Source organism: Rhinatrema bivittatum, chromosome 3 (assembly GCF_901001135.1).
Source record: "Rhinatrema bivittatum chromosome 3, aRhiBiv1.1, whole genome shotgun sequence".
NCBI classification, from domain to species: domain Eukaryota; kingdom Metazoa; phylum Chordata; class Amphibia; order Gymnophiona; family Rhinatrematidae; genus Rhinatrema; species Rhinatrema bivittatum.
Genome location: NC_042617.1, coordinates 525,285,341 through 525,311,045, shown reverse-complemented (window position 1 = coordinate 525,311,045; position 25,705 = coordinate 525,285,341). Strand labels below are relative to the sequence as shown.

At 46.8% G+C, this 25,705-nt stretch overlaps 1 protein-coding gene across 1 annotated transcript in view; it reads right to left on the bottom strand.

Moving 5' to 3' along the window:
* The window catches only part of HADHA (hydroxyacyl-CoA dehydrogenase trifunctional multienzyme complex subunit alpha), a 348,879-nt gene that overhangs the window by 28,980 nt on the left and 294,194 nt on the right, over positions 1-25,705 (bottom strand). Inside the window, 3 exon segments of the mRNA XM_029596270.1 lie at positions 3,473-3,549; positions 3,551-3,588; positions 23,009-23,204. Of these exon segments, the coding sequence (XP_029452130.1) occupies positions 3,473-3,549; positions 3,551-3,588; positions 23,009-23,204 (311 nt within the window).

Sequence of the window (25,705 nt, the reverse complement as noted above, 5' to 3'; positions counted from 1 at the left end):
GAAGGTTCACCACCCAGCCCAGAGAGCGTAGGAATTGTACTACTCTGGCCACTGAGGTCTGACCATGTGAGAAGGACTTCGCTCGAATCAGCCAGTCGTCTAGGTATGGATGTACTAGGATACCCTCCTTGCGGAGGGCTGCCGCCACCACTACCATGATCTTTGTGAATGTCCGAGGTGCGGTCGCCAAACTGAAGGGAAGCGCTTTGAACTGAAAGTGTTGACCGAGAATCTTGAAGCGAAGATACCGCCGGTGAGCCGGCAGGATGGGAATGTGCAAGTATGCTTCCGAGAGATCCAGGAAGCGAGGAATTCTCCCTTGTGCACTGCGGCAATCACTGATCGAAGAATCTCCATGCGGAACCGGCTGACCCTGAGGGCCTTGTTTACCTCCTTCAAGTCCAGGATGGGCCGAAAGGAACAGTCCTTTTTGGGAACGATGAAGTAAATGGAATAGTGGCCCAAGCCCACCTCGAAGGGGACGGGAACGATGGCCCCTATTTCCTGCAAACGGTCTAGTGTTTGTTGAACTGCTATCCTCTTGAGATCCGAACCCGCAGGGGGAGAAGATGAACCGGTCCCTCGGGGGGCGGACAAACTCCAAGGCGTAACCGTCTTTTATGGTGTCCAGCACCCACTGGTCCGTGGAGATAACTGCCCACTCCTCGTAGAAGTCCATGAGGCGGCCTCCGATCCGGGGAGGTGAGAAGTGGGCTCCTTTGGCATCATTGGGAGGACTTTGTGGGCGGATTTCCCTGCCCTGGACCCTCTCTCGCGGGCCTCCGCCCACGAAAGGAACGAGACCAAGGCTGGGATCTTGTCGGCTGTGTCCGGGAACCGGACTGCCGGTAAGACCTATAATGTCGCTGTGCCCTGGTCCTGGTTCTACCGGAAGAAAATGACCTGAAGGAACGCTGTCTATCCTCCGGCAGCCAATGCACCGAATTTTCCCCCAGTGACTTGATGATCTGATCCAAGTCCTCTCCAAATAAAAACTTCCCCCGAAAGGGGAGGGAGCCAAGGCTCGACTTGGAGGAAGCATCCGCCGCCCAGTTGCGAAGCCACAAGAGCCGTCGGGCTGCTACAACCGAAACTATGGACCGCGCCATTACGCGAAAGAGATCATACAAGGCGTCCGCCCCGTATGCTATGGCAGATTCCAGACGGTCCGCCTGGGCGGCCTCTTCGGGGGGCAACTCCTGAGAGGTGAGAAGCTGCTGTACCCAGAGTAAGCTGGCCCTTTGCGCGAGCGAATTGCACATCACGGCCCGCATACCTAGGGCGGAGACTTCGAAGACCCTCGAGGAAGGTTTCTAGTTTACGGTCCTGCGTATCCCGCAGGGCCGTTCCACCCGTGACCGGGATGGTCGTCCTCTTGGTCACTGCCGACACCGCTGAATCCACCTTGGGCACCTTGATAAGATCCAAAAAATCCTCAGGGAGCGGGTATAGCTTTTCCATGGTGCGTGTGACCTTCAAGGACGCCTCGGGAGTGTCCCACTCCCTGGTGAGAAGCTGTAGGAAGGACTCATGGATAGGGAAAGCCCTTGCCCTAGGACGGAGGGCGGCAAGTACTGGATCCCCTTTGCGAGAAGAGGTGGCGACGGCAGGAGCCACAGGGATCGGCGGATCTGGAGGTGGGTCGAGGTCCAGTGCTTTAATAATATGGTGGATGAGTTCATCCAGCTCTTCTTTTTGAAAAATCCGTAGGGCTCGAGGGTCGTCCCCCTCCGTATGTCCATCCGGATGCGCCTCCGGGGGTTCCGGGGAGTCGTCTCTCACCGGCGAAGCCGCCCCCGGGGTGGCACGGGAGAGAGACCCGGCAGGGATCCAGGCGTAACGGGCGAGGCGGTGAGACCAACAGCAAGTTTAGGAACCTTGGGGGGAGGGGCCCCCAGGGGATTCGGCGCCTGCGCTCCCATACCCTGCAAATAAGCCATGTGCATTGCCAGAATAAAATCAGGTGAGAAAAACGGGGAGCTGATTGGAATCCCTGGGGGGGACCGTCCTGGGAGCCCCGGTCGGGCAAACCCCCCGCTGGGGGCAAAGCCTGTTGAGAGCCAGTGCAACCAATCCTGTCTGCATCTGGGAGCGAGTCCGTCTCACGCTGTCCCCCTAAAATGGCCGCCGTTCCCGCCAAAGGCGGCGTCGTGGCCGGCCCGCACCGCCCGGGCTGAGGAGGAGGCAGGTCCGAAATCGCACCGGAGGACTGCAGGGTGCCTTCCCCGTCGGGGAAGCACCGCTCACAAAGCCCTTCCCTCAGAAATTGATTCCCCGGTTCGCCGCAGGCCTCACACCTCAAGGACCGCGGCATGTCAGCACCGGGAAAAAAGCCTCGGGGGGGGGGGCCCAAAAACGAGCTAGTGCTGCGGGGGGGGGGGGGGCCTGGAATGGCCCTAACAACCCGCCGAAGGGGTCCAGGAACTGCGGGGGAAAACCCCCGTTTCAGTTGAGCACACACCCGCGGGCAGAGCTTGCGAACCGCGGGACCCACAAACGACGCGTGGAGCGGCCGGAACCACCGGCATCCACGGGGCACCACCAAAAAGAAGCAAACCTGTGGAGAAAGAAACTCAAAAAACTTCCACTTACCCCAACGGAAGAGGAAAGGAGTACAGAATAGAGAAGGCAGAGCCACAGACACACGCCTCCTCAAATTGAAAAGTCTTTTTTTTTTTTTTTTTTTTTTAATTTTAAGGATCCAAAATGAAGAGAAACATAAGACAGGGAAATACTGTGGAGAAAAAGAAAGAAATAACCAAAAATGAAGGAACCCTGTCAATCTGGGGGAGCTAGTGGATCCCCCTGCTCACATCTGCTGGAGTCAGAAGAATACTGAGCTCCAGCAGAGGGTGCACTACTCTATATGCTGACGCTCTCAAGCTCTGTTCTGACTCCATCTGCTGGTCGGGGGATATAACCCACTGTCTGGACTGATCCAGGTACGTACAGGGAATGTCTGTCCTCACATGTGGGTGACATAGAATGGAGCCCGGCCTGGAACTTATGTGAAAGTTTCTAGAACTTTGAATGTGCCTCATTGAGCATATACAGCATGCCTTTATACAACATGTCCACACAAGGGGGCCCAATTCAGTCTGATTTCTTAGTTTAAATAAGGAGACGTCAATTCCAAGGGGAGGTTGGTGGGTTTTGTGAGGACTGACCTCCTGCTATGCTCTGACAACCCTTGTTACAGGTAAGCAACTCTGCCTTCTTTACCACTACTGTTTTAACGGCCTGCTATATTAACCAGCTTTCCAAAAAATACGGATTATACACAATGGAGATGCATACAGATGGCACTGCATTGCCATCTTCTTGTACAAGCTAATTATTTTTGGTCTGGTCAGAGCTGCTAATCCTGGAAAAGGCTAAGAATGGACAATAAGGCACACACCTGACGTCCAACAATTCAGCTCTGCACATACACCATTCTTCATACAGCTATCCTCCCACACACTTTACTTACACTTCAGGTTTGGCTTCCAACTTGAACTTCTGCAGAATGCCTTCAGCGTCTAAATTCACTGACCTGCTCTTCGCTCCCCTCCTGGTAAACATAAAACCCTTTCCCAGACTTGCGGCCTGGAAGATGAAAGGAGAATTACTATTGTAATGAACGAATGAAAATCCATATCTGAATGCTTTGCTCCACTGGAAAAAAATGTTTCCCCCCAATATTTGCATAAAACTAGGTCATGGTGTAACATGTCATTTTAGTTTATAATACCTAGTACCGTCTGTGGACTATTCATTTTAGCTAAAATATTTAAGCATATGGCACAAAAGTTAAGGGTAAGTCAATAAGCACGCAATGAACTGTGTGTAACTGCCAGTACTTACACTACAAGTTCCCTGGAATCTGGTAGTTTTGTTTTGGGGGGTGGGGGGTGAGATAGTGAGAACATGTTGACATTCAGCTCATTTTCCATAAAAATGTGATCTTACAACATCTGACAGTCAACAAATTCTCTATTTTCCTACAAAAACCTCCATACATACATGGCGTAAATGAACCAGGCTTCAATAAAACATTTCTTCCCTAATAGCAAAATTAGCATGATTTAGCTTCAAAATTATGTCCCTTTTTTCTGTATGACAATGCACTGCTTAACTGATCCAAAAATTGATATTTCAAGTACAGCAGGGCTTCTCAAACTTTTAGCCAATGTGACCCCATTTTAGCACCTGAAAATGCACACGACCCCAGAGGACAACCAAACCTAATTAGCAGAGGTGTAGTTTGCTTCTAACAATCTCTCCACTCTCAACCTCCCTACAACTCCAACTGATCCCCTCTCAATCTCCACCATTTCTCCTAACCTCAACCCCTTCCACAGGATCTCCTCTCTCAACCTCCATCCTCCAGCTGATCCCCTCTTACATCTGTTTCTCTCACCTTCTCACACCCTTTTAGATCCTCCCTCCTGAATCTCATTTTCAAGCCATTTTTAAAACCCCAATTGATGTCATCCCCTTCTTCTTACCCCATTCATCATCCCTTCTCTCATATCCCCACCTCCCAGTTGATGCCCTCTAACCCCCAGAATCATCTGTCATTTCCCCCCCCTCACTTTCCACAGCCAATCGCTCTCCCACTGACCAGCCCTCAAAACCTATCTGCATCTGATCCTTCTCTTCAAATAGTCCCCCCCTCCAAAGATCCCCTTGGCTAGGGTCAGCAGCAATATTCTCCTTTGGGCACCAGACAAAGTTGGATGACAACTGGTAGAAAGAGGGGGCAGGCTGATGACAAGGGCAACATTGTTCTCTTAGGGTCAGTGGTGGGTGAGAATAGAGGAGCAGTGGCATCCTCTATAGGCCTGTGCATACACAGCCCACCATTCCCCAATGGCTGGGTCCAAAGCCAGATGACCTGGAAGTGGCAGCATTAGAAATGCGCCCAGGATAAGTAAGAAAGTGCAAACTCACAGGTCTTGCAGCGGCCCCAATCCCTCCTTATGGGATTGGGGCTTTGTTACCCATGGAAACTCGTGCAAAAGCAGGATCACTGCAGGACCTGCAAGTGCATGCTGGCTCACAGGCCCCACACTGACTTCCACTAATATTGCTTCTGAAGAGCACTGCCCTTTGAGGCACTTGTGACCCACTTGGGATCCTGACCCACTGTTAGGACCCCTGAGGTATAGCTTAATCATACCATCTTGAAGTCTCCTCCTCTCCTAGGAATCAAACCCATGTCTCCTGCATAGGCACTCCCATAAATTTCAGTTCCTAAAACATTAGTCTTTTGACTGTTGCTATATGTGGCGTTGATATTTTGAGACCTAACCACAAGGTTATTTCCTCAAAGCTAAGTATATATTACTGCCTTAAATTTCTGAAATATTCCAAATAAGTTTTGTATATTTGCATTGCTGGTGTGTCTGAGGGGATTGATCAGATTACAGCACTGAAGGGCAGAAAGTGTGGATTATTAGACATTGATTGTTAGCAGAGCTACAAGAGGCTAACCCCCCCCCCCCAATCAAAGTATTCACCACTTAAGTGTATAGGGGATGACAAAACCCCTATAACTCAATGTAAGTTAAAATTACAGTAGCTAATACCAACTGTTTAATTCCCTCCTACCCTACCTTCTCTACCCACCCTATCCAGGGCTTGCTCTTCTAATATAGTCTGGCTGGGATACATAATTGGTAGACAGATAATTGGTAATTCTTTATCACATTATAGGTGTTCTCTACCAAATCAAATGAACGAATTGACAATTATTCATTGTAACAATTGTGAGCCTTTATCTGAACAAATGGAGCAAGCCATCTGGAAACTTAGGGCTTGCTCCATTTGTTCAGAACTCTCTTCCATGAAAAAGGAGTTGCTTCACCTTAAAGCTGAATTAGCTACAATAAAAACATTATTAGCAACACCAAGGAATCCTCAACCATTTTACAGCATTCAGGAATCATTTCCCCATTACCACAGAAAATTCAGAAACCCAGAAAAAAGTGGTTTACAGTGGGCTCAGGAAGGATAAGACCTTGACCCAAAGACACACATTCTTCACAACAGAGCAGCCGAGATACCATCCTCCACATATACAGAGCAGCCAGAAACCCAAGAATAAATGGATTACAGTAGGCTCTGGTAGAATAAGACTCATGATGCAGAGACACCCACTCTCTCAAGTGACAAACACAAAACACCTTCTCTGTATTGGATAATGAAGATGCTCTAGCAATGAAGGCTGAAGGGGTATCTGAAAGGAAATAAACAATGCACACAGAAATTCCATAATACAACCAAAAACATAAGAAAAAGCTCATAGTGCTGGGTGACTCCGTCATGAGAGGCACTAATTTGGGAACTCTTTTTGAGCGGGAACACTATAGTTAAAAGCCTTCCAGAATAATTGGCTGGCAGAAATGCTAAATTAGATAGTCAATGCAATCAATTAAGAAAGAAGGACTCTGAACTTGACATTATCATCCATCTGGGAACCAACAACCTTATTAGAAACAACATTCCAAATGGTACAGAGATATTTCTAGACTCTAGGGAAGTAGATTAATCACATGGTGAAAATTATTGCCTTTTCAGAAGCGCTACCTGTTCATGGAAAGGGGAAAGAGTGGCTAAGCCATATAGAAAACTTCAATGCATGGCTCAAAACTTGGTGTAAGGAAAAATGTTTTGGATATATTTGAGGCTGGGCCGTGTATAGAACAATTGAAGGCTCTGTGTCAAAGATGACTTACATCTGGTCTGTGGCAGAAGAAAGGATCCTAAGAGATAAATTCAAATCTTATGCCATAAGGCATTTAAACTAGAGGACGGGGCTGACAGAACAAAAATGGAATGTCACCCCAGGACATCTCCAAGAAACGGATGAAGAAAATAACAAAAGTCAGCTGAATAAGACAGAAGAGAAGTCCAAAAGAGCAGTAATCGAAGGAGAGAAGCTGGAAAGCTGTAACCACATATGCTCGTAGCCTGGGCAATAAAATCCTAGACCTGCAGGCTCTAATGGTGGAAGCAGACTTGAACATGGTTGCTGGTTCATGGAGTAAATGACTGGGATACGGCCATCCAGTGCTATAATTTAAGGAAGGACAGAGTAGACAGGAAAGAGGGAGGAGTAGCGCTTTATGTCAGAAACAATATCCACTTAAACTAAAAAACCGGAAGAAATGTGACTAAATACTGACACAATCCCAAATTAAAGTCACATATCCAAGCAACAGAAATGTAAGGGACGTGGGGGTAGGGAAAAGCATTATGTGCTATACAAAACAAAGATGATGCTGCTGCTTCCATTTACATAAGTGTGGTCTACAGGCCTCCAGTTCAGACAGAAGAGCTGGACAGAGATTTGATCCAAATCTTCTGTGTCCCTAGAGGTCTCTCCAGGACTATTTGGGCAACCTGCCAGCCCTAAGACCCTCTGGACTTGTGCAGACCCCTTTGTCTGCAAAACCTTGGGCCTCGATCCAAGATGCCCCTCGGATCAAGATCTTTTCAGCCCCCTCCCAGCTTTCCTAGTCAAATAAGTCTTGTGCGTATGCAATACAAACTCAGAGGAAAAAAAGAGAGGAATCATCCAAGCCCTCCCCCAGGTGGTCTTCCTCTTCATCATAATCAGCTTTTGGTCTTCTCTCCGGGATCCAAACAGCAGGGGATAATGGTGGGGGGAGCTTCCAGACTCCGCCAAATGCTCAGTTGCAGCAGCCCCCGAGGCCAAAATGGCTGCCATTCCTGCATTAACCGGGATGATGTCCTTGGCCTCCTCAGATACACCTGCCCCTTGTTTGGCCTGCCACTGCCCTGTGCGCACTGTAGGAACCTGCCTTAAACTGTCTTCTCACATGAATTACCACATGACCGGCAGCTACTGCTGCACGCCATTCCTCTGCTTCCTCCTAAACAGGCTCAACTACGTGGTAAAGGCTGTGTATCGCTGCAGGCCCACTAACTCTCTCTTCGGGATCCCCACTGCTGGTGCGCCAGTTCCCTGCTCCAGTGCTATTCTGCTGTCTTTAACAAAAAAAAAAAAAAAAAAACTTTACAAGAAAAAAAAAAGTTACTACTTAACTTTGAAGAGAGAAGTCAAAGAACTGAAACAGGATCTCACGAGTTCTCCTGGAGGAGAGGGAACTGGTACCACCAGATTTCAACCCTTGGCAGCTAAACAGCCAATTCAAGGGTCACCAACCCCCTGCTCGCCCACTTCAGACCAGGAGGGATAGCTCCACCGGGACCTGGCCACCTTCTGGGAGGAATCCTCTCTATTTGTTCTGTTCCCCCCCCCCCCCCCCCCCGATCACAGGTTTTACACCTCCACCATTTGCTGGAGACAGAGAAATACTGAGGGACTTGCAGGTGGCACACTAGGTAATATGCAATGTCAGTGAAACTTTGTTTCCATCTGCTGGCAGGGATGCAAAACCTAGAAGACTGGACAGATCTGGGTATGAACAGGAATAGCAATACCACTGCACAGAATGCTTCTTTTTCTCTACAGCTTGACATTGCTTTGTCATGTACAGTAAGTACAAATGGCACTCTATTTTTACATCAAATTACTACGAGCAATACAGTGAAGCTCTGCTGTTGCTAAGCAGTAGTGCTATATGTTTACATGATGCCAGTATGTTACATTCTGACAGCAAGAACAAAGCTGAAAATGTTAATATTTCAGGGTCCCCTTGCACTGTTACTCCAATGTTAATCACCTATTTAGTTATGTTCTCCATCTTTTAGGTTGTATTTACCTTCCAATGCAGGAAAGCAAGATATACCCCAGAATGCATATTTACTACTGGATATAGGTGACTTGAGAAAGATAAATAACTTGACCCCACTGTACAGGAGTTGCATATTTATTTATATTTAGCTCATGCCTTTTCATTGGGAGCTACATTCAGGTACTGTAGGTATTTCTCAATTTTCAGAGAACTTACAATCTAAGGTAATCATTCACAGATTTATATTAGACCATTCCATGAGGTAAACAGCCTAATGCAGAGAAATACCTTGCGATACTCTGCTGCCAACATTACATGGATTAGCATGCAAATGAATGTTAATCAGATCAATACTAGCCTAAACTATGCAAATCAAATAATTTCAAGCTGCATTATTTGATGTGAAGTTAGGCACAACATAAGAGTTATAGCTAACTTATCCTGGGAGCATCAGGTAACTAAACCCATGTCCCAATGCTCCCAGGACCCTATCTTAAAAGGGGCTGATGGCCCCAAAGCTCTCCCCAAAGTGACTAAACTCTGGTTCTTAATGGACCCATCCCACCTAGAGGAAAAGCATGTAAATAATATTAATAAAAAATAAAGTTCTGTATTGAACCCCCCCCCCCCAAGTAAAGAACTCTAGCCTCCAAGGCTGGACCCCCATCTCCCACCCTATCTCAACCTCTGGACCCCCTCCCATAATTTACAATTTGAACCTAGTTGTGTAGTTGGAGCCCGGAGGTCTCCCTAGGCAGCGGACATTTTTCAAATCATAGCTTAGTGAACAAGCACTTAAATTTGTACTTGAGACAATGGAATGTGAAGCGACTTGCCCAAGGTCACAAGCAGCATCAGCGGAATTTGAACCCTGTCTTCCCTCTTTGACAGTCCGCTGCTCCCACCACTAGGCTACTGCCACTGCCCTGTGCGCACTGTAGGAACCTGCCTGGCTACTACAGGAAACAGCACACAGGCTATTTCACTTTATTTTTTTTTTAATGCTTTGGATTCTTTGCTATTTTGTTCAATGATATTTTTTGATTTATATTCTCTCACAAACTTCAAAGTGGATTACATTCAGGTAATGTAGTATTTCCATATCCCTAAAGGGTTTACAATTTAAAGGGCCAATGCAATACCATGCGCTCAGGCTAGCACACAAGGTCAGCCTGTGATTGGACGCACATTTTAGATGCGCAAGGCTAACTCCTGATGCAAGAAGGGGATTAGCGCATCCACACATGCTCATAGCTAATAGCGCACATCACATGTAAATGCCAAGTAGATGAGTTATATTAGCTACTGCCCTGATGCAAAAAGTCACCGTGCATCCGACGTGCACACTTTTACACACAAGAATTAACACTAGCCCTGGACCTGGCGTTAAATCTTGTCACACGTCAAGGGATAAAAAACAAACACAAAAAAAAAGGCATAAGTTACTGCTTTCTGTGGTTTCTCCTACTTGGTATCATACCAATACTAAGTGGGAGGTACCACAGGAAGCAGCATAAAAAAAAAATCTTGATGGCAGTCAGGTTAGGAAAATGGTTGCTCAATTTACTAGTGTCCATTTTCTTAACCCACCCATAGCCACATCTCCTGTGTGCCTGATACAATGGATGTGCTAGGGTCACACAATTTATCCCTCATGCATCCTTTCTAGTGCAGCAGCTCATTTTCCTTTTGCATCGGACGCCCTGTAGAGGGGGATGCGCACACTTTGAAAAAAAAAAAACCAAAACATGCACTCAGCTTGGAGACATTTTCTTGCGCTTGATGCCAGAGCTGAAGTTTGCTGAAGGATTCTCAGCTATGGAGGAAATGGTGGAAGTGAACCAAAGCGATATAAAGTGGGAAGATACAGGCAACAAAGGTAAGTGTGTAAGAGTGAGCCAGAATGTTTCATCCTTCCCCTGAACTTGCTCATCAACAGTCTTCCCTGCATTCTCCCCCACCTCTATCATCACCCTTATAGATATTTCTGACGTGCTTAAAAAAAAACTTTGACTCCTCCTCAGTAACGGAGAAGTGAATGTGAAGCTGGAGTTCAAGTGCAGTACAATTAGGGACCTTTGTTTTCAATTTTATTTTTTATGAGAATTTCAATACTGTTATAAAAAGAATCAGTAGAAACATTACTTTTTCATTGATTTTTCTGTTTTAAACAATTTTTCCACTGATGTTTTTTTGTTATAAGATTGAAATTACTGGGGAAAATAAATATAAACTGAAAATGAAGGTTCTTAAATATAACCATAGAATAGGGGAATTAGGGAGATACTGCACTCTTTATTGCCATCATATTCTCTGCTTCTATGACACTTCTGCAGTCAGATCTGATATATAGAGAAATTAGTTCTTACCTGATAATTTTCAGAGACCAGCCAGACCAGTGCAGACACATTGGTTATGCCTCCCAACCAGCAGATGGAGATAGAGACTAACAGGTTTACTGACATCACTCCTTATAGGCTCCCCTGCTGACTTCAACCTGCCAATATTCTATATAACAAGTTAAGAAACATTTTTAACATTTCCCTCACATCCCTTTCCCCAAGCAAAAAACAGAGGGCTTCCAAAGGAGAAGCCAAAAGCAGAAACAAGAAACAGAACAGACATAAATCTTATTAAGGAATGTAGGTTATTATCTTATCCAGCTTGCTGACAAAAGCAGTTATTCTGAAAGTGAATCAGGAAAACAATACACTTGGCAGAACAGGGAGGGTCCTGGACTGGTCTGGCTGGATTCAAAGAAAGGAAGTTATCAGGTAAGAATTAATTTCTCCCTTCCTCTTCATCCAGAGGAAACAGTCCAGACACACAGGGTGTACCAAAGCTATTCCTCTTTTGGGTGGAACACTGCCAAGCTCACTCTCAAGACCTCCGAAGCAAAGGAAGCCTCTTCCTTGGTTTGAGGGTCGAGAAAAGAGTGCTTTGAATAAGTATGCAAGAAAGACAAAGTCGCCACACTGCAAATATCCAATGGTGACACCAGGTGAAGTTTTGCCCATGAAGCTGCCTGCATCCTGGCAAAGTACTCAATTTCTTGGGAAGTGTCAATTCCTTGGATTTGTAAGCTTATCACTTCCTTATGCCAATGAGTTATCAATGCCTTTGAAGCTTTTCCGATGCTTCTAAAGTGACTAAACTGAAGAAATGGTACTCCAATATTATGAAACTATTAGTGATCTTTGTTTACAGCAGCAGAACTCTCCTAATATCTAAATGATGAAACTGAGCATACTTCTCCACCCAAGTCTCTTTGAAAGGAAAGGAGACATACCATCTGGTTAAGATGAAAAAATGTGAAACCATTTTAAGAAATGAAGAAATAAGAATCTATACTGCCTCATCTGAAGAACCCAACAAGGGATTTCTGTACAATAAAGCATGAAGCTCCGAAATTCATCTGATGGAGAAAACTGCAATCCGAAAACACTGCCTTGAAAATAAGCAGATTAAGTGATGCCTTAAAGGATGGCACCACCAAATTCTGATTCCAAGGAGGTACAGATTCTCTTGCTGAAAGCCAAATATGCTTCACTTCCTGAAGGAAATAAGACATTTGGATGAGATAAGGGTCTACCCATCAATCGGCCTCTGTAACAGGAAATAGCCACTACTTGCACCTTAGGGAATTAAAGGTCAACCCGTATCCAACCCCCTTGCAGGAATTCTATCACCTTTAGCCGGAATCTTCCTAACCGAGCACCAATCTTCAAACGACTCTCACATATGCCAAGGCTGTAAAAACTTTCTTGGAACACAAAATGTTATTTATTTATTTATTATTTATTTAACAGTTTTATATACCGACCTTCATAGTAAATAACCATATCGGATCAGTTTACATTTAACAAGGGGTATAACTGGAGTAACAATTCAATTGAACGAAGATAACCATAGGTGGGAATAAGTCAAAGTTACAATCAACAGGGGAGGAGAACTTGGAAGCTTGCAACAAGCTGGAAGGAAGATAAGGCACGAAGAAATTATAACGTATTACAATGTATTTACAACATTCTGATATCTCTTCTCTGACAGATACCCTTTTCAAAGGCCAAGCTGAAAGTCAAAACAGAGACGGATCCTTGTGAACCACTGGACCCTAAACAGTAGGGACCCTGTTCTGAGGCAACAATAAATAGTGGATCCTGTCCAACATCCTCACTAGATCTGCACACTAAGAACACCTTGGCCAACTGGAAACTATCAATATCACTAGCCCCTGCTGCCCAGAAATCTTCTGTAAGACTCTGCCCACCAGAGGCAACAGAGGGAACCCTGGACCAAGCAGTCTTGAATCAAGGTATCCAAACTGAATGAATCTTACACACCCTTCTTTGGCTGAAAAATCTTCACATCTATGTGTTTCTGCTGACCACCACCAAGTCCATCACTGGCTCTCCCCATCTGGACACAGTCTGGGAGAAAGTCTTCTGGGACAGACTCTCTCCTACAAGGTCTAGCCTGTTGCAACTGAAGAAGTCCACTTGTATATTCTCTACTCCCACTATAAGAGTGGCCGAGAGCCCTTTTACATGCTTCTTCATTTAGATTAACTGCAGACCTATGTCTTCCATCACATATGGACACTGGATCCTGCCTCGGGGAATCACATATGCCACCACCATAGCTTTGACTGACAAGATCTGGACTGCCTGACCCTGAAGAATGGAACCAATCTAAAAGGAGCACCTCCCCTATTGCTCCGGTTTCCAACTGATTGGTGGATCACTTGGCTTCAGATTCCAAGTGCCTTCAGCGCCCCAGGACTGACATCTGAGATCACTATTATCCAAAACGGGAGATTCAAAGTTTCCCACTGTCAGGTTCTTACATAATAGATACCAAAACAAAACTCTCTGGCTTATATCAGAGGGAGTCTCAAAATACACCTGGGACTGAAGAGACCACTTTGAGAGCGAGTCCCTCTCTGCAAGGGTTTCATTGGTGCCCTTGTCCAAATTACTAAATCCAAGGTAACTGGTGGAATGGGATTATCTTTTCTGGGTCTTGCAACAGATGGGATTCGGGGGGCTGTTTCTTAATAGAATACGTTTATTGTATCAGTGCCCAGAAGCCGTCGTTGTGGCCAATAGTTCTATGTCCGAGCCTTTTTCCATTTCCCGGGGCACGCGACAGGGATGCCCACTCTCTCCCCTTTTATTTCTCTTGCAATTGGAGCCCTTACTCCTGAAAATACAAGGCGCTTCCAAGGTTAAGGGGCTCCGCCTCCAATCCACCACATTTAAATACGCTGCTTTTGCGGACGATATTTTAGTATTTCTTACTGACCTTCGGCATTCCCTAACTCCTTTGCTCCAAATTTTTTGGGAATATGGGTTTTTTTCCGGCTTTCGTTTAAACCTAGACAAATGGGAGGCCCTGGCCTCCCCGGACACCTTGTTGGATGGGTGGGACGGGGACTTCCCGTTAAGGCGGGCGGACGCAGCGTTTCGGTATCTTGGTGTCATAATCCCCAGAGACCTTTCTCTGTTGTATAGGTTGAATGTGAGTCCCCTCCTAAAACATACCCAAGATAAGTTGAGCAGTTAGGCCCGGTTACCGCTGTCCCTGGGAGGCAGAGTTCACCTTTTTAAGATGGTCCTCTTGCCCAAGTGGCTCTACTTATTCCAGAACTTGCCATTGCAGCTACGGGTGACAGACTTGCGACAGCTGGACAGGGCTCAACGCCGCTTTTATTGGAGGGAGGGTAGGTCCCGTATACAGCTGGTCTGGATGCGAGAGCGGTGGGGGAGGGGGGGACTGGGTGTCCCAGATTTGGCCCTTTATAATCTGGCTAGTCACCTACGTTTAATTCGTGACTGGTTGTTGACTGAGCACACGGTGATATGTCTACAGGCAGATATGGAATTGGCCGCCCCTATGTCGTTGCATTTTCTTTTGCAGGCCGGAGCCTCTTCGGTCCCTTCGCATCTGGTGCAAAGTATTCTTATTCGGCCCCTGCGAGCTTCTTGGGGGCGTCTTACGCGGATGCTGCAGATTCTGCGGATTTGCGCCCCGCTCCTTCCAATTCAGGGCAATCCGGATTTTACTCCCGGTTCCCAATCTGCGGCCTTTCAGCGATGGCGTAGACTGGGTGTTGACCTGATAGGTCGGGTGTTGACTCGAGGGAGCTTTTATGGCCTTATCGGACCTTAAGAACTGTTAAGGCATAGCTGCTGGGGAGGTTTTTCCCTATTTGCAATTACAACATTATGTCCGTTCCCTGCCCCCTTCCCTCTTGCAGACATCTCACCTACATGCTCTGAAAGAACTGTTCTCCCTTGATACAGGTACACCGCCCTCCCTGTCACAGTATTATAAGCGCCTCCGGCAATTGGTGGCGTGGACACATGCTCTGTTTTGGTTGACAGATGGAATGGGGATGAAGTTTTTACCATTAATGTGCGTATTTTGAAAGCCGGATTTGGGCGGATATCCCAGCTCTCGATAAATTCTTACTTTAGAGAAATGCAATTTAAATTTTTGCGGAGAAGTTATGTTTCGGCGGAGGGGGCCTTCCACATGCGGATCTCTCCCTCGGCGGCATGTCCCCGTTGTGGCAATGCTAGGGGTACTTTATCTCACGCCTTTTGGGAATGCCCTGTCATACATCAATTTTGGACTCGTGTGGCCCATTATTTAGAGAACTTGCTAGATGTGGTGCTTCCCATATCTCCGTTATGGCTTTTATTTGGGTGCATTTCTCCGTTGCGAATTCGAGAGCTGGGAAGTCGCTTACTTATCCAGAAGGCCTGTTTGGTGGGGAAGAAAACCATTCTGTTGTACTGGCGTGAGATATCACCCCTGTCTTACTGGACCTGGAGAAATGGGTTTCATCGAATGATGTTGCTGGACGCGGCGACTATGCGGCATTCTCTCTCGCAGAAGAAACGATTCCTCACCATATGTGATGCCTACCTGCTTTCGCTCCCACAGACGGTGCGCAGTTCGGTTCTTAACGACTGACATCAGCGGATTCCTTGGACTGAGTGGCGATACTTTACTGACTTTGAACTTATTCCTTCCATCCTTTCATGAAGATGGAGATCGGGGTTTGGGTTGACTCTCAGGGGCCTTGGGGCGGGGGGGGATAAAACTAAAAGGGGGGGAGGGACAAAAAGGGGGGGGAGGTTGGAGGGGTGGGCTAACTGCAGTTGGGGGGCTCTTTACGGTTTGTATACTTAATGGTTGTTATTGAGTCGGGGAGAGATAAAGTGTCCTGTCTCTTCCGGGTATGTTGTTTGATGAGTTGATAAAACAATAAAAACCGTTTACACAAAAAAAAAAATCCAAGGCAACTGCTGTGGAACGCAATCCACACTGTAAACCTCACTCTTCAATAAACCCAACTGGACCCAGCCTTCCCTGGTGTCGAACTGAACCCCCAGGTATTCCATGGCTCAAGGAGGAAGCAAGTTGCTCTTATTGAAATTGGAAACCCTGACCAGATCCTACAAAAACTGCATCACTCTGGCTGTCATCTATTTGCTTTCCTGGGCCAACCTTGGTCAGATCCATCAATCCTCCAGACACGGATAAATGGAAATATCTTTTCTACGCAAGGCTGCCAGACAACAGTCACTTTACAGAAATATCTTGGAGCCGTGGCCAACCCAAAAAGAGCCTGATACGGAGGGTCCCTGCCCTCATCACTGCAAGGTAAAGATATTTCTGATGCCCTTTTATTTATTTTTTTTACCAGGGTATGCAGATATGCTTCCATCAGATCTAATGACATGAGTAACTCTCCTTCTAGCACTGGTATTATAAAACAGACTTCAGAGCCTCCATCCTGAAGTGGAACACCTTCAGAACCTTGTTGAGCTGCTTCAGCTCCAGAATAGGGTGAAAAGGTAGCTCCCTTCTTTGGTACCACAAGTGTAAAATAAATGCAACCCTGACCCCACTGGGAATATGGGACCAGGGCCACTGTCCCTATATGCAGTAGGCATAAAAACATCCTCCATACAGCTTCCCCTTTTGAATGGATGGACAAGGGGAAACCATAAAGCATCTGAAAAAAGGTTAGGGAAATACCAGAACATAGCTGTCACTAACAATTCCTAAGACCCACTTGATCCAAAGTAATGTGACCCCTTCCAGTAAAAGGCTGACAACTGCCCACTGAGCTGGTATGGACAGCAACTTCCCACACCTTCACTGGAAGGTCAGAGACTCATCCTTGTCTCCATTCTTGGAGTTCCGAAAGTACTAGAATCTCTCAGAGGGCCAAGACCACTGGCCATGCGCCAACTTCCTGGCTTCGTATGCTTGGAATCCCTAAAATGGTTCCAAGTTGGAGCTGGTTGCAACATCCTCTTAGGTTTGACTTCAGGAAATCTGAGAACTTTCAATTCACAAAATACACACAGTGCAGAAAAGTGTTCAATCCTGATGGAATACTCTGAAGATAATGTAAAACATGAAGTGTTTTATTATTTCAATATATTGCCTGAGGTGCAGTACTTGCTCATATTGATTTCTCGGTCTTGGATTAACTTTCAACTCACCCCATGCTTTCACCAGTTTTCCTAAATCTTCTCTAAAAAAATGTTTTCCCTAGAAGTTTGATTCATCTTGGAAATTGAAACTGACAAATTACACAGCCACAGCAAATGATGGGCAGCTACAATGGAAGCCATAAGCTTAGCTGAAGCCTGGACCAATTCATGAGGCATCTGTCAAAAACATCACCCTCTGTGCCACTTGAGCTGTATTCTCCACCCACATTCTTGCCCTAGAAACAATACTGCTGCACACAGCAGTCTACAGCACCAAACCACGCTATCTTCCTAACCTGAGTATCCTTGAGAGTAACTCTTCATTCCACAGGAATTGTGATCCTCCTAGTGACAGCACAAACAAGTGCATCCACTTGAGGAAATTCCAGCCTTTCCCTTTCCTAGTCCAGGAGAGGGATATAGACTTAGCACCTTTAAAATGTAACTATGGGCCATCCCATTACACGGAGCTCAAATCCTTATCTATGCCAAAAATAACACACTGAATGGATTCCTTAAACTCAACATTATAGGTCCTGGGTTAACACTTTTTTATTTTTGCTGTGTCCAGTGTTCTTAGGGACTGTGAAACTATGGGAGAAAGTTATTCTTTGTGGTATAAATGAACCATAGCTGAATTATCCTCTTCCCTAGGAGAACATTCCTCTTCCTCTGACTCTCCCTTACTGCCATTTTCCCTTAAAACCTTAAGACCACAAATGCAGGATTTTCTCCACTCCTAATTCTCCTTTACTTCTTTTCTCATTCTTTTGCTCAGGATTGCCATAAGTTCCTGGGAAGGGGGTCCAGCAGAAGAGAATCTCTGAGCTGCCCTCTGCCCTACAGAAAAAGGCCTGATGCAAAAATTTCAAACTTTGTGGGAATAGAGGTACAGGAAGAGAAGGGGATCACATCTTCAACTAAAGAAATTGGGAGCTGCTCCTCTTGTAATTCCACCAAGAAGAACTGCAGACCAGACTGCTGCAATGTCTGAGACTGCTAGAACCAGTACAGGAGAGCTCTGCTCTGAGCTACTCCCTTTTTACAGTTCCAATATGGCCACTATTCCTGCCATAACAGTAAGCACACTGGCAGTAATGGCCTCCCTCTCTTCCCCACAAGATTTACAGAGGCTTCCAGTACTTGACAGCACAATCTAAATGCACTGCAAACTGTTGAGAACTTCCCTCGCTCCTGAAGAGATGACATTGCTTCCTCCCTTACTTTTGTCTCAGCCCGCAGTCCCTCAGACAGTAAACCATTCTGCCTTCCACTTTCTTTTGCTTTTTTACAGCTTTAACAAGCAAGAACCAGGCACATCCACAGAGCTCAGGAGAAGGGAGGAAAAAATAAAAAAGGAGTAATTCCAGTGATTGTACCCAGAAAAATCCTGTTCCAACACCTGGAAGGTTCCTGGTCCATTGGTTGTGCTCAACTGAGTGTGAAGGAGTACAAGGCTCACTTCAGGCACTGCCATCCAAATTTCTATCTTCTTTACCAGGCCTAAGCTCACAACATAGGATGCTTGCCTACCATCTGCTGGAGACAGAATACTGGCAAGCTCAGGTCAACATAGGGTCCTATAATAGGTGATGTCAACAAACCTATTAGCCTTTGTCTCCGCCTGCTGGTTGGGAGGCATAATCCATGCGCCTGAACTGCTGTGGCAAGCTGAAGAAAGATTACTATTTCTACAGTCTGGTCTATATCACTAGTTTGGCTCTTTGCTTCTTTAAGAACATATGACTTGCCATACTGGGTCAGGCCAGAGGTCCATCAAGCCCAGTATCCTGTTTACATCAGTGGCCAATCCAGGTTACAAGTACCTAGCAGGATCCCAAGGGGGAAGACAGATTCCAAACTGCTTAAGCCAGGGATAAACAGTGGATTTCTGAACCTCCATCTTAATAAGGGTTTAAGGACTTGTTCTCCAGAAACTTGTTCAAACCTTTTTTTTAAACACAGCTACACCAATAGCTTTCGCTACATCCTCTGGCAATGAATTCCAGATCTTAATTATGCACTGAGGAAGAAATATTTTCTCTAATTAGTTTTAAATGTATCACCTATCAACTTTATTTTGTGTTCCTCAGTCTTCGTATTTTTTGAAAGAGTAAACAATCGATTAATGTTTACTCGTTCCATTCCACTCATTTTATAAACCTCTATCATATCTTCCCTCATTTATGTTCTCCAAGCTGAAGAGTCCTAACCTCTTTAGCCTTCTCAAAGGGGAATTGTTCCATCCCATTTATCATTTTGGTTGCTCTTCTCTCTACCTTTTCTAATTCTGCTACACCTTTTTTGAAATGTGGTGACCAGTACTACACATAATACTCAAGTTCCTGTTGCCGGCTTCCACAAACACTGCTGCCATTCCCCTTGGGGCTTGAATGTACTGATCGCCCGGGCAGGAACGGCAGCAGTGTTCGTCTCGTGAGGTGAGGAGAGGGGGAGGGGGAAGCAGCAGCGGGTGCGCGACACCTGCCGGTGTTTTGCGGCACACCGGTAGAGAACCACTGCCTTAAAGGGCATCTTTGTGAGGTTTGCTTTAAGAGGTCACGTCCGCTGAAAAATTTTGCGGCCATAGCTATCTTCTGGCCACCACTACTGAGGCAACTCCTCTGGACTTGGTGCTTACTAGGTCAGAGCTTGCATTTGCTAGGAAGGCTGTGGTGGGTTCCATTGCCTTCCTGGTAGGAACCCCAGAACTATCAGACTCTCTCAAGAGAGAAGCAAACATGAATGGGCCATCAGGGCACAACAGGAGGCGATCTGCATTGTCATTACTGTTGCATCAAAGGCCTGCTTAAGGATGGACTCCAACTTCCTGTCGTGTGCATCCTTCAAGGCCGCTCCTCCCTCTACTGGGATAATTGTCCGCTCTGAGATGGCACAGACCAGGGCGACCACTTTCGGGAAGCACAGGCATTCCTTGGCTGCCGGGTCCGGTGGGTACAGGGCCTCTAAGGCTCGACCTCCTTTAAAACTGGCCTCCGGGGCATCCCACTCTAGGTCAATCAACTCCTGGATGGCTTCCAGCACTGGGAAATAGTAAGGATTTCCATAGACACACCAAGATGGTGTTCCTTTTTGTTTGACAGAGTTCACGCCAGACACTCCCAGAGTCTTGAGGATCTGGAAGACTAGGGCCGGCAATTCATCTCTGTGGAAGAACCTTAGCATGGTCCAAGTAAGGTTCCAGGCCTGGCAGGATTTCCCCTTCCTCCAATGAGTCTGTATCCCCATCATCATTCGTGGCATCTGGGTCCTTTTCAGGGATGCCCCTGGTAAGATGAGGCATGTCCCGAGGTATGCCAGTAGGGCTAGGGGACGAGGCCCTTCCAGCTGGGGCTCAGACTGGGTAGGGGCAGCAGCCGACTGCACCTGAACAAAGGCTTGAAGACCCTAAAAGAATTCCAACCAAGAAAAGGTCACAGGGTCCATACCTAGCCCAGGGAGAACTGGGGTAGGGGCTGCTGAACCAATCTCTCCTGGGGATGACGGTCTGGGGTGCTACCAGAGGCCGTGGCAGACCCAAACTCAGATGGGGAGGGGCCAGACCTGGAGAAGCTCAGAGTCCATCCCCAGGTCTCTTCACAGTGCTGAGACAGGACTGATTCAAGGTCATGCTGTGAGGCCCTAATATGGCAGGCGGCACAAAGGGAGTTGCGCTTGCACTTCTTAGCTACTGGAGCCATAGTCCCTGCGACTTGTGCGTTCAGTCAGATAGCACCTGAGATCAAGCGCGCACAGTTCTGCCTGACACGTGCAAGAAGGGTGACAGGTTGTGCGCTAGTGCCTGCCTGCGGTTATGTGCTCAGCTGAACGCCCTGTGGAGCGCTCAATTATGCACTCAGTTAAGCATCCAATTGAGCGTTCAGGAGTGTGCTCAGCTCCGTGCGAAAGAGCACGTGCGCAATTTGGGGCATGCTAAGCGCACAGGACCGCACGCACCTTCAGGCATGAAAGGTGCATAGGAAGGTGCCTATCTCTGGGTGCGAAAGGCACATAGGTGCTGTAGGTGCCCTGGGACGCTCGTACCTCCGCGTTTGATGGCTACTAAGCGTGCACCTACGAATGTAGTAGGCGCACAACAGGGCCAGCCTGCACCACGTGTACTTACGGACGTTGGGAAGATGGCGCCACACAAAACTGCATACAAGATGGCGCTTATGTGGAGTGCACGCCGAACCTGGAGCGGGGCCTAGCCCATTGGGGGGGCTGCCCAACCGGCTCCGAAACCCCATTCCCTTGCTCTGGTGGGATCGGGGACATCGTATGTACAGCTCGCCAAGCAAAGAGCCCGGAGGAAAGACTTACTGAAGTCCTTCCTCGTCTCTGATCAGAGGAGTTCTTCCTTGCTTACCTGAGTTCAGCGGTTACCAGCTGAGTCCAGAGTCGGTCCCTGGCTGCGGGGGGAGAGGGCATAGGCTGGCACCGCTGCGCTCGGCTTCCTGCACTGCTGCCTTTCCGCTGCTTCTGCAGCAAGTCTATGCCGGGAACCAGCTATCCGACCAAGGCTCACCTCCGAGGGATCTTTGAAATTGCCTCAGGAATTCTCCACTAGGGGAGGGACCATTAGGTATCACTGCAGGAGAGCGGGGCTCGATATTTTCCAATTTAGAGGTAAAAACGTTTAGATTCTAAGGAGTATCGTGTTCCTGATAAGGAGAGAGAGTCCACATCTGCTAGGAGATGGAAAGATACTGAATGGCTAAGGTCACTGCAGGGGTATACCTAGAGAGACGTCAGCTTTGAAATCTGACTGTCTCCATCTGCTAGCAGGGGAGCACATAACCCATTGATCCTGAGTCCATCTGGCTACATGCTAGGAAATTGTCTGTTTTACTGTCAACATTTTGAGAGTTTTGCGCCAGATTTTAAAAAATAAAATAAAAAAGGCTTGAGTATTTTTTTTTTTAATAGAGTTTAGAGAAATCTTCATTTTACTGTTTTGAGAAGTCACCTTTTATGTTTTAGCTTTTTGACAAAGACTAGGTTACCAACAACACTGAGACCCTTACTTGTCCAGCAATATCAGCTCATTTCCACTCAAACTCTATTGCTTTGCATTGTAACAAAGTAGATGACAGCAGACAAGGACAGATTTTGAAAAGAATTTCTCAGCAGGGGAAGTGGGGCAGTAGAGGATGAGAATAAAAGGCTGGGCAGAAAGAGAGGACTGCATATGAGGTGCAATGGGAGGGAGGGGCTGGAGATTGGAGGATCAGAGTGAGAAGGGGGGGGGGGGGGGGAGAGGCATACATTCGTCAGGGAAGAAATGTACTCATCATATACTCCTACCAACCCCCAAAACAAGTTATTGGGAGGGTGGGGGTAAGGAAAAAGAAAACATTGTAAGTGCCTTTTACCTCTAGGGGACAAGCCCTGGAGGAATTTTCAAATCTCTTGAAGGCAACAAATTGGTCCATTCATTCTGTACAACTGTCTTCCTCTTTATTTTTTTTTTTTTTTTAAACACTTTGGATAGGTAAGCATTTCAATTCCTATAGTTAAACATATACCAGTTCCCCACAACCCCCTTGCTGTCTCTTTTGCCCAACCTGACAACCCTTTTCCTACCAAGGCCCGCTATATCTGTCCCAAGCATGTTTAAATTCTGGTACAATGCTGACCTCAACCATCTCTGCCAGTCTAGACCTGGTCGTCTTCCACTTCGATTCATTCAAGTTGAACATGTCTACCTTGAATGCTGATAACTTGACTCAATCACAGAACTGTGCATCTTTCACGTCAAACCCAGATGTTATGCCAACTTACCTAAAAACCCTTTGGCTACCATAGCCTTTAGAAGCTCAACATTTCCTCCTCCAAAGCGTACCCCAAAGGCTTTACCAAGGTCTTCAGCAACGTGTGCAGCAACATCTATGCCAACTTCATCAGCAAGGGTAGATGCGCCAACAGGAAAGCCAAAGCCTGTAGACAGGGCATCCAGCTTCTTAACATCGACTCCTTCCTGCCCAGAGGAAAAGAATCACTTGGGTAAAGCACAAAAATCTGAGAGAATGATAAGTTATGCAATAGTTGATAGACATAAGACCAGCAAAAAATGACATAATTCTCTTAAAGATTCTCTCTGCTGTTATGTGGTTCTCCTTTGCCTTTGAAAAAGGTGTGGTGGAGGGTAAAACGCAACTTCAAAAAGCAATTAAAACTCAAAATGTGTTATGAAAAAGAACTTCATGAATGGAGGTCCATCTATCAGAATCTTTGTGGGGATTTACCAACTGTAATGATATTTGTGGATTGTTGTGAGCCTATAGAAGTGATAAGTGGCTGTTACAATTTGCAGCTCTGGGCATTTGGAAGACCACCTTTTGCTTTCTCTGTTTAAAGGAAAGGGCAGTTAGATGCAAAGACGTTTAATAAAGTTAAAAAAAATGTTGAGATTACTTACCTGATAATCTCCTTTTCCTTAGTGTAGACAGATGGACTCAGAACAAGTGGGGTATAGTGTGCTCGTGCTAGCAGTTGGAGACTGATCTGACGTCAGCCCGGGTACATATACCCCCACAGGAAGTGAAGCAACTCAGTAATCTTCCTTGCAAAAGCTGTTATGGATATATGTGTACTGACCGATCAATGAATTAGTGAAACAGGATTCCCCTGACCGATTGAAAGTAGCTGGAGACTGCCAGCGTTCCCAACCGGAAGACGTCGACACCTGGTAGAGTGGACGCACTCATGTAAGAAGTGATAAGGCTTACCTTGAATCGGTGAAACCCCTGTATACCGGCAGCTGGGCGGGATGCTGAGTCCATCTGTCTACACTAAGGAAAAGGAGATTATCAGGTAAGTAATCTCAACATTTCCTATCGCATAGCCAGATGGACTCAGAACAAGTGGGATGTACAAAAGTTACTCCCGAACTGGGCGGGAGGCTGCCTGAGGACCGCATAGGACTGCCCTCGCAAATGCTATGTCCTCCCTGGCCTGGACATCCAGACGGTAAAATTTGGAAAAGGTATGGAGGGAGGACCATGTCGCCGCCTTACATATCTCCGCGGGCGACAGCATCCTAGATTCTGCCCAAGAGGCCGCCTGCGCTCTGGTAGAATGAGCCTTGACCTGCAGAGGCGGTGACTTCCCGGCCTCTACGTAGGCCGCTCTGATAACTTCTTTGATCCAGCGGGCGATGGTGGGCCGTGAGGCCGCTTCTCCTTGTTTCTTCCCGCTGTGAAGGACGAACAGATGGTCCGTCTTTCGTACTGCTTCTGTCATTTCCAGGTATCTGGGGAGCAATCTGCCGATGTCGAGATGGCGTAGCAAACGCCCTTCTTCTGATTTCTTCAAACCCGCCTTGGTAGGCAAGGATATGGTTTGGTTGATGTGAAATTGTGAGACTACTTTAGGTAGAAAGGAGGGAACCGTGCGAAGATGGATAGCCTCAGGAGTGATTCTGAGAAAGGGATCACGGCAGGACAGCGCTTGTAACTCTGAGATGCGGCGTGCTGAACACACTGCCAGCAGAAACACCATCTTCAAAGTTAGCGAATGGAGAGACAGGCCCCGAAGGGGTCTGAAGGTTGATCCCGCGAGGAAATCCAAAACGAGGTTGAGGTTCCACAGGGGCACCAGCCACCGGCCTGTAACTCACTAAGTCTGCGAGCCGAAGTGAATGCCAAAAGGAAAATCACTTTCCATGTGAGATAGCGAAGTTCACAGGATTGGAGAGGCTCGAATGGTGGTTTCATGAGCCGACCCAAAACCAGCTTGAGGTCCCAAGAAGGGGCTGGAGGACGCAGTGGAGGCTTGAGGTGAAGCAAGCCCTTCAAGAAAACGTGTTACAAGGGGTTGTACTGATATGGGAACATCCCAGACACCTTTAAGGAAGGCGGCCAAACATGCATTCTGATGGAGGAAGTTTTTAGACCTGACTCCAAAAATGCCAGAGATAGTCCAGAAACTTCGTGATTGGACAGGTAAAGGGGTCAAGGGATTGAGAAGAGCACCATGACTGAAACCTGTTCCATTTGTAAAGGTAGGATTTTCTCGTGGAAGGCTTCCGTGAAGCAATCACGACACGGGAAACTGATTCAGAAAGGTTAAGTGGCTGAAGGATTAACCTTTCCTCATCCATGCTGTCAGGGACAAGGCTCGAAGATTGGGGTGGCGCAGGCACCCGTCGTTTTGCGTAATCAGAAGCGGGTCCTTTCCCAAGGGAATGTGCCTGCGAATGGAGAGATCCTGAAGTATTGGAAACCACACTTGGCATGGCCAGTGAGGTGCTATCAGGATCATGGTTCCCTTGTCCTGACATAACTTCACGAGAGTCTTTGAGAGAAGTGGAAGTGGAGGGAATGCATATAGGAGACCGGTTGCCCATGAGAGAGAGAACGCACCTCTTGGCTGATAGTGTTGGCTGCGAGTGAGAGCAGAAGTTCTCTACTTTGTGGTTTTGAGGTGACGCAAAGAGGTCTATTTGAGGGTATCCTCATTGTTGGAAGATCAAGTCCG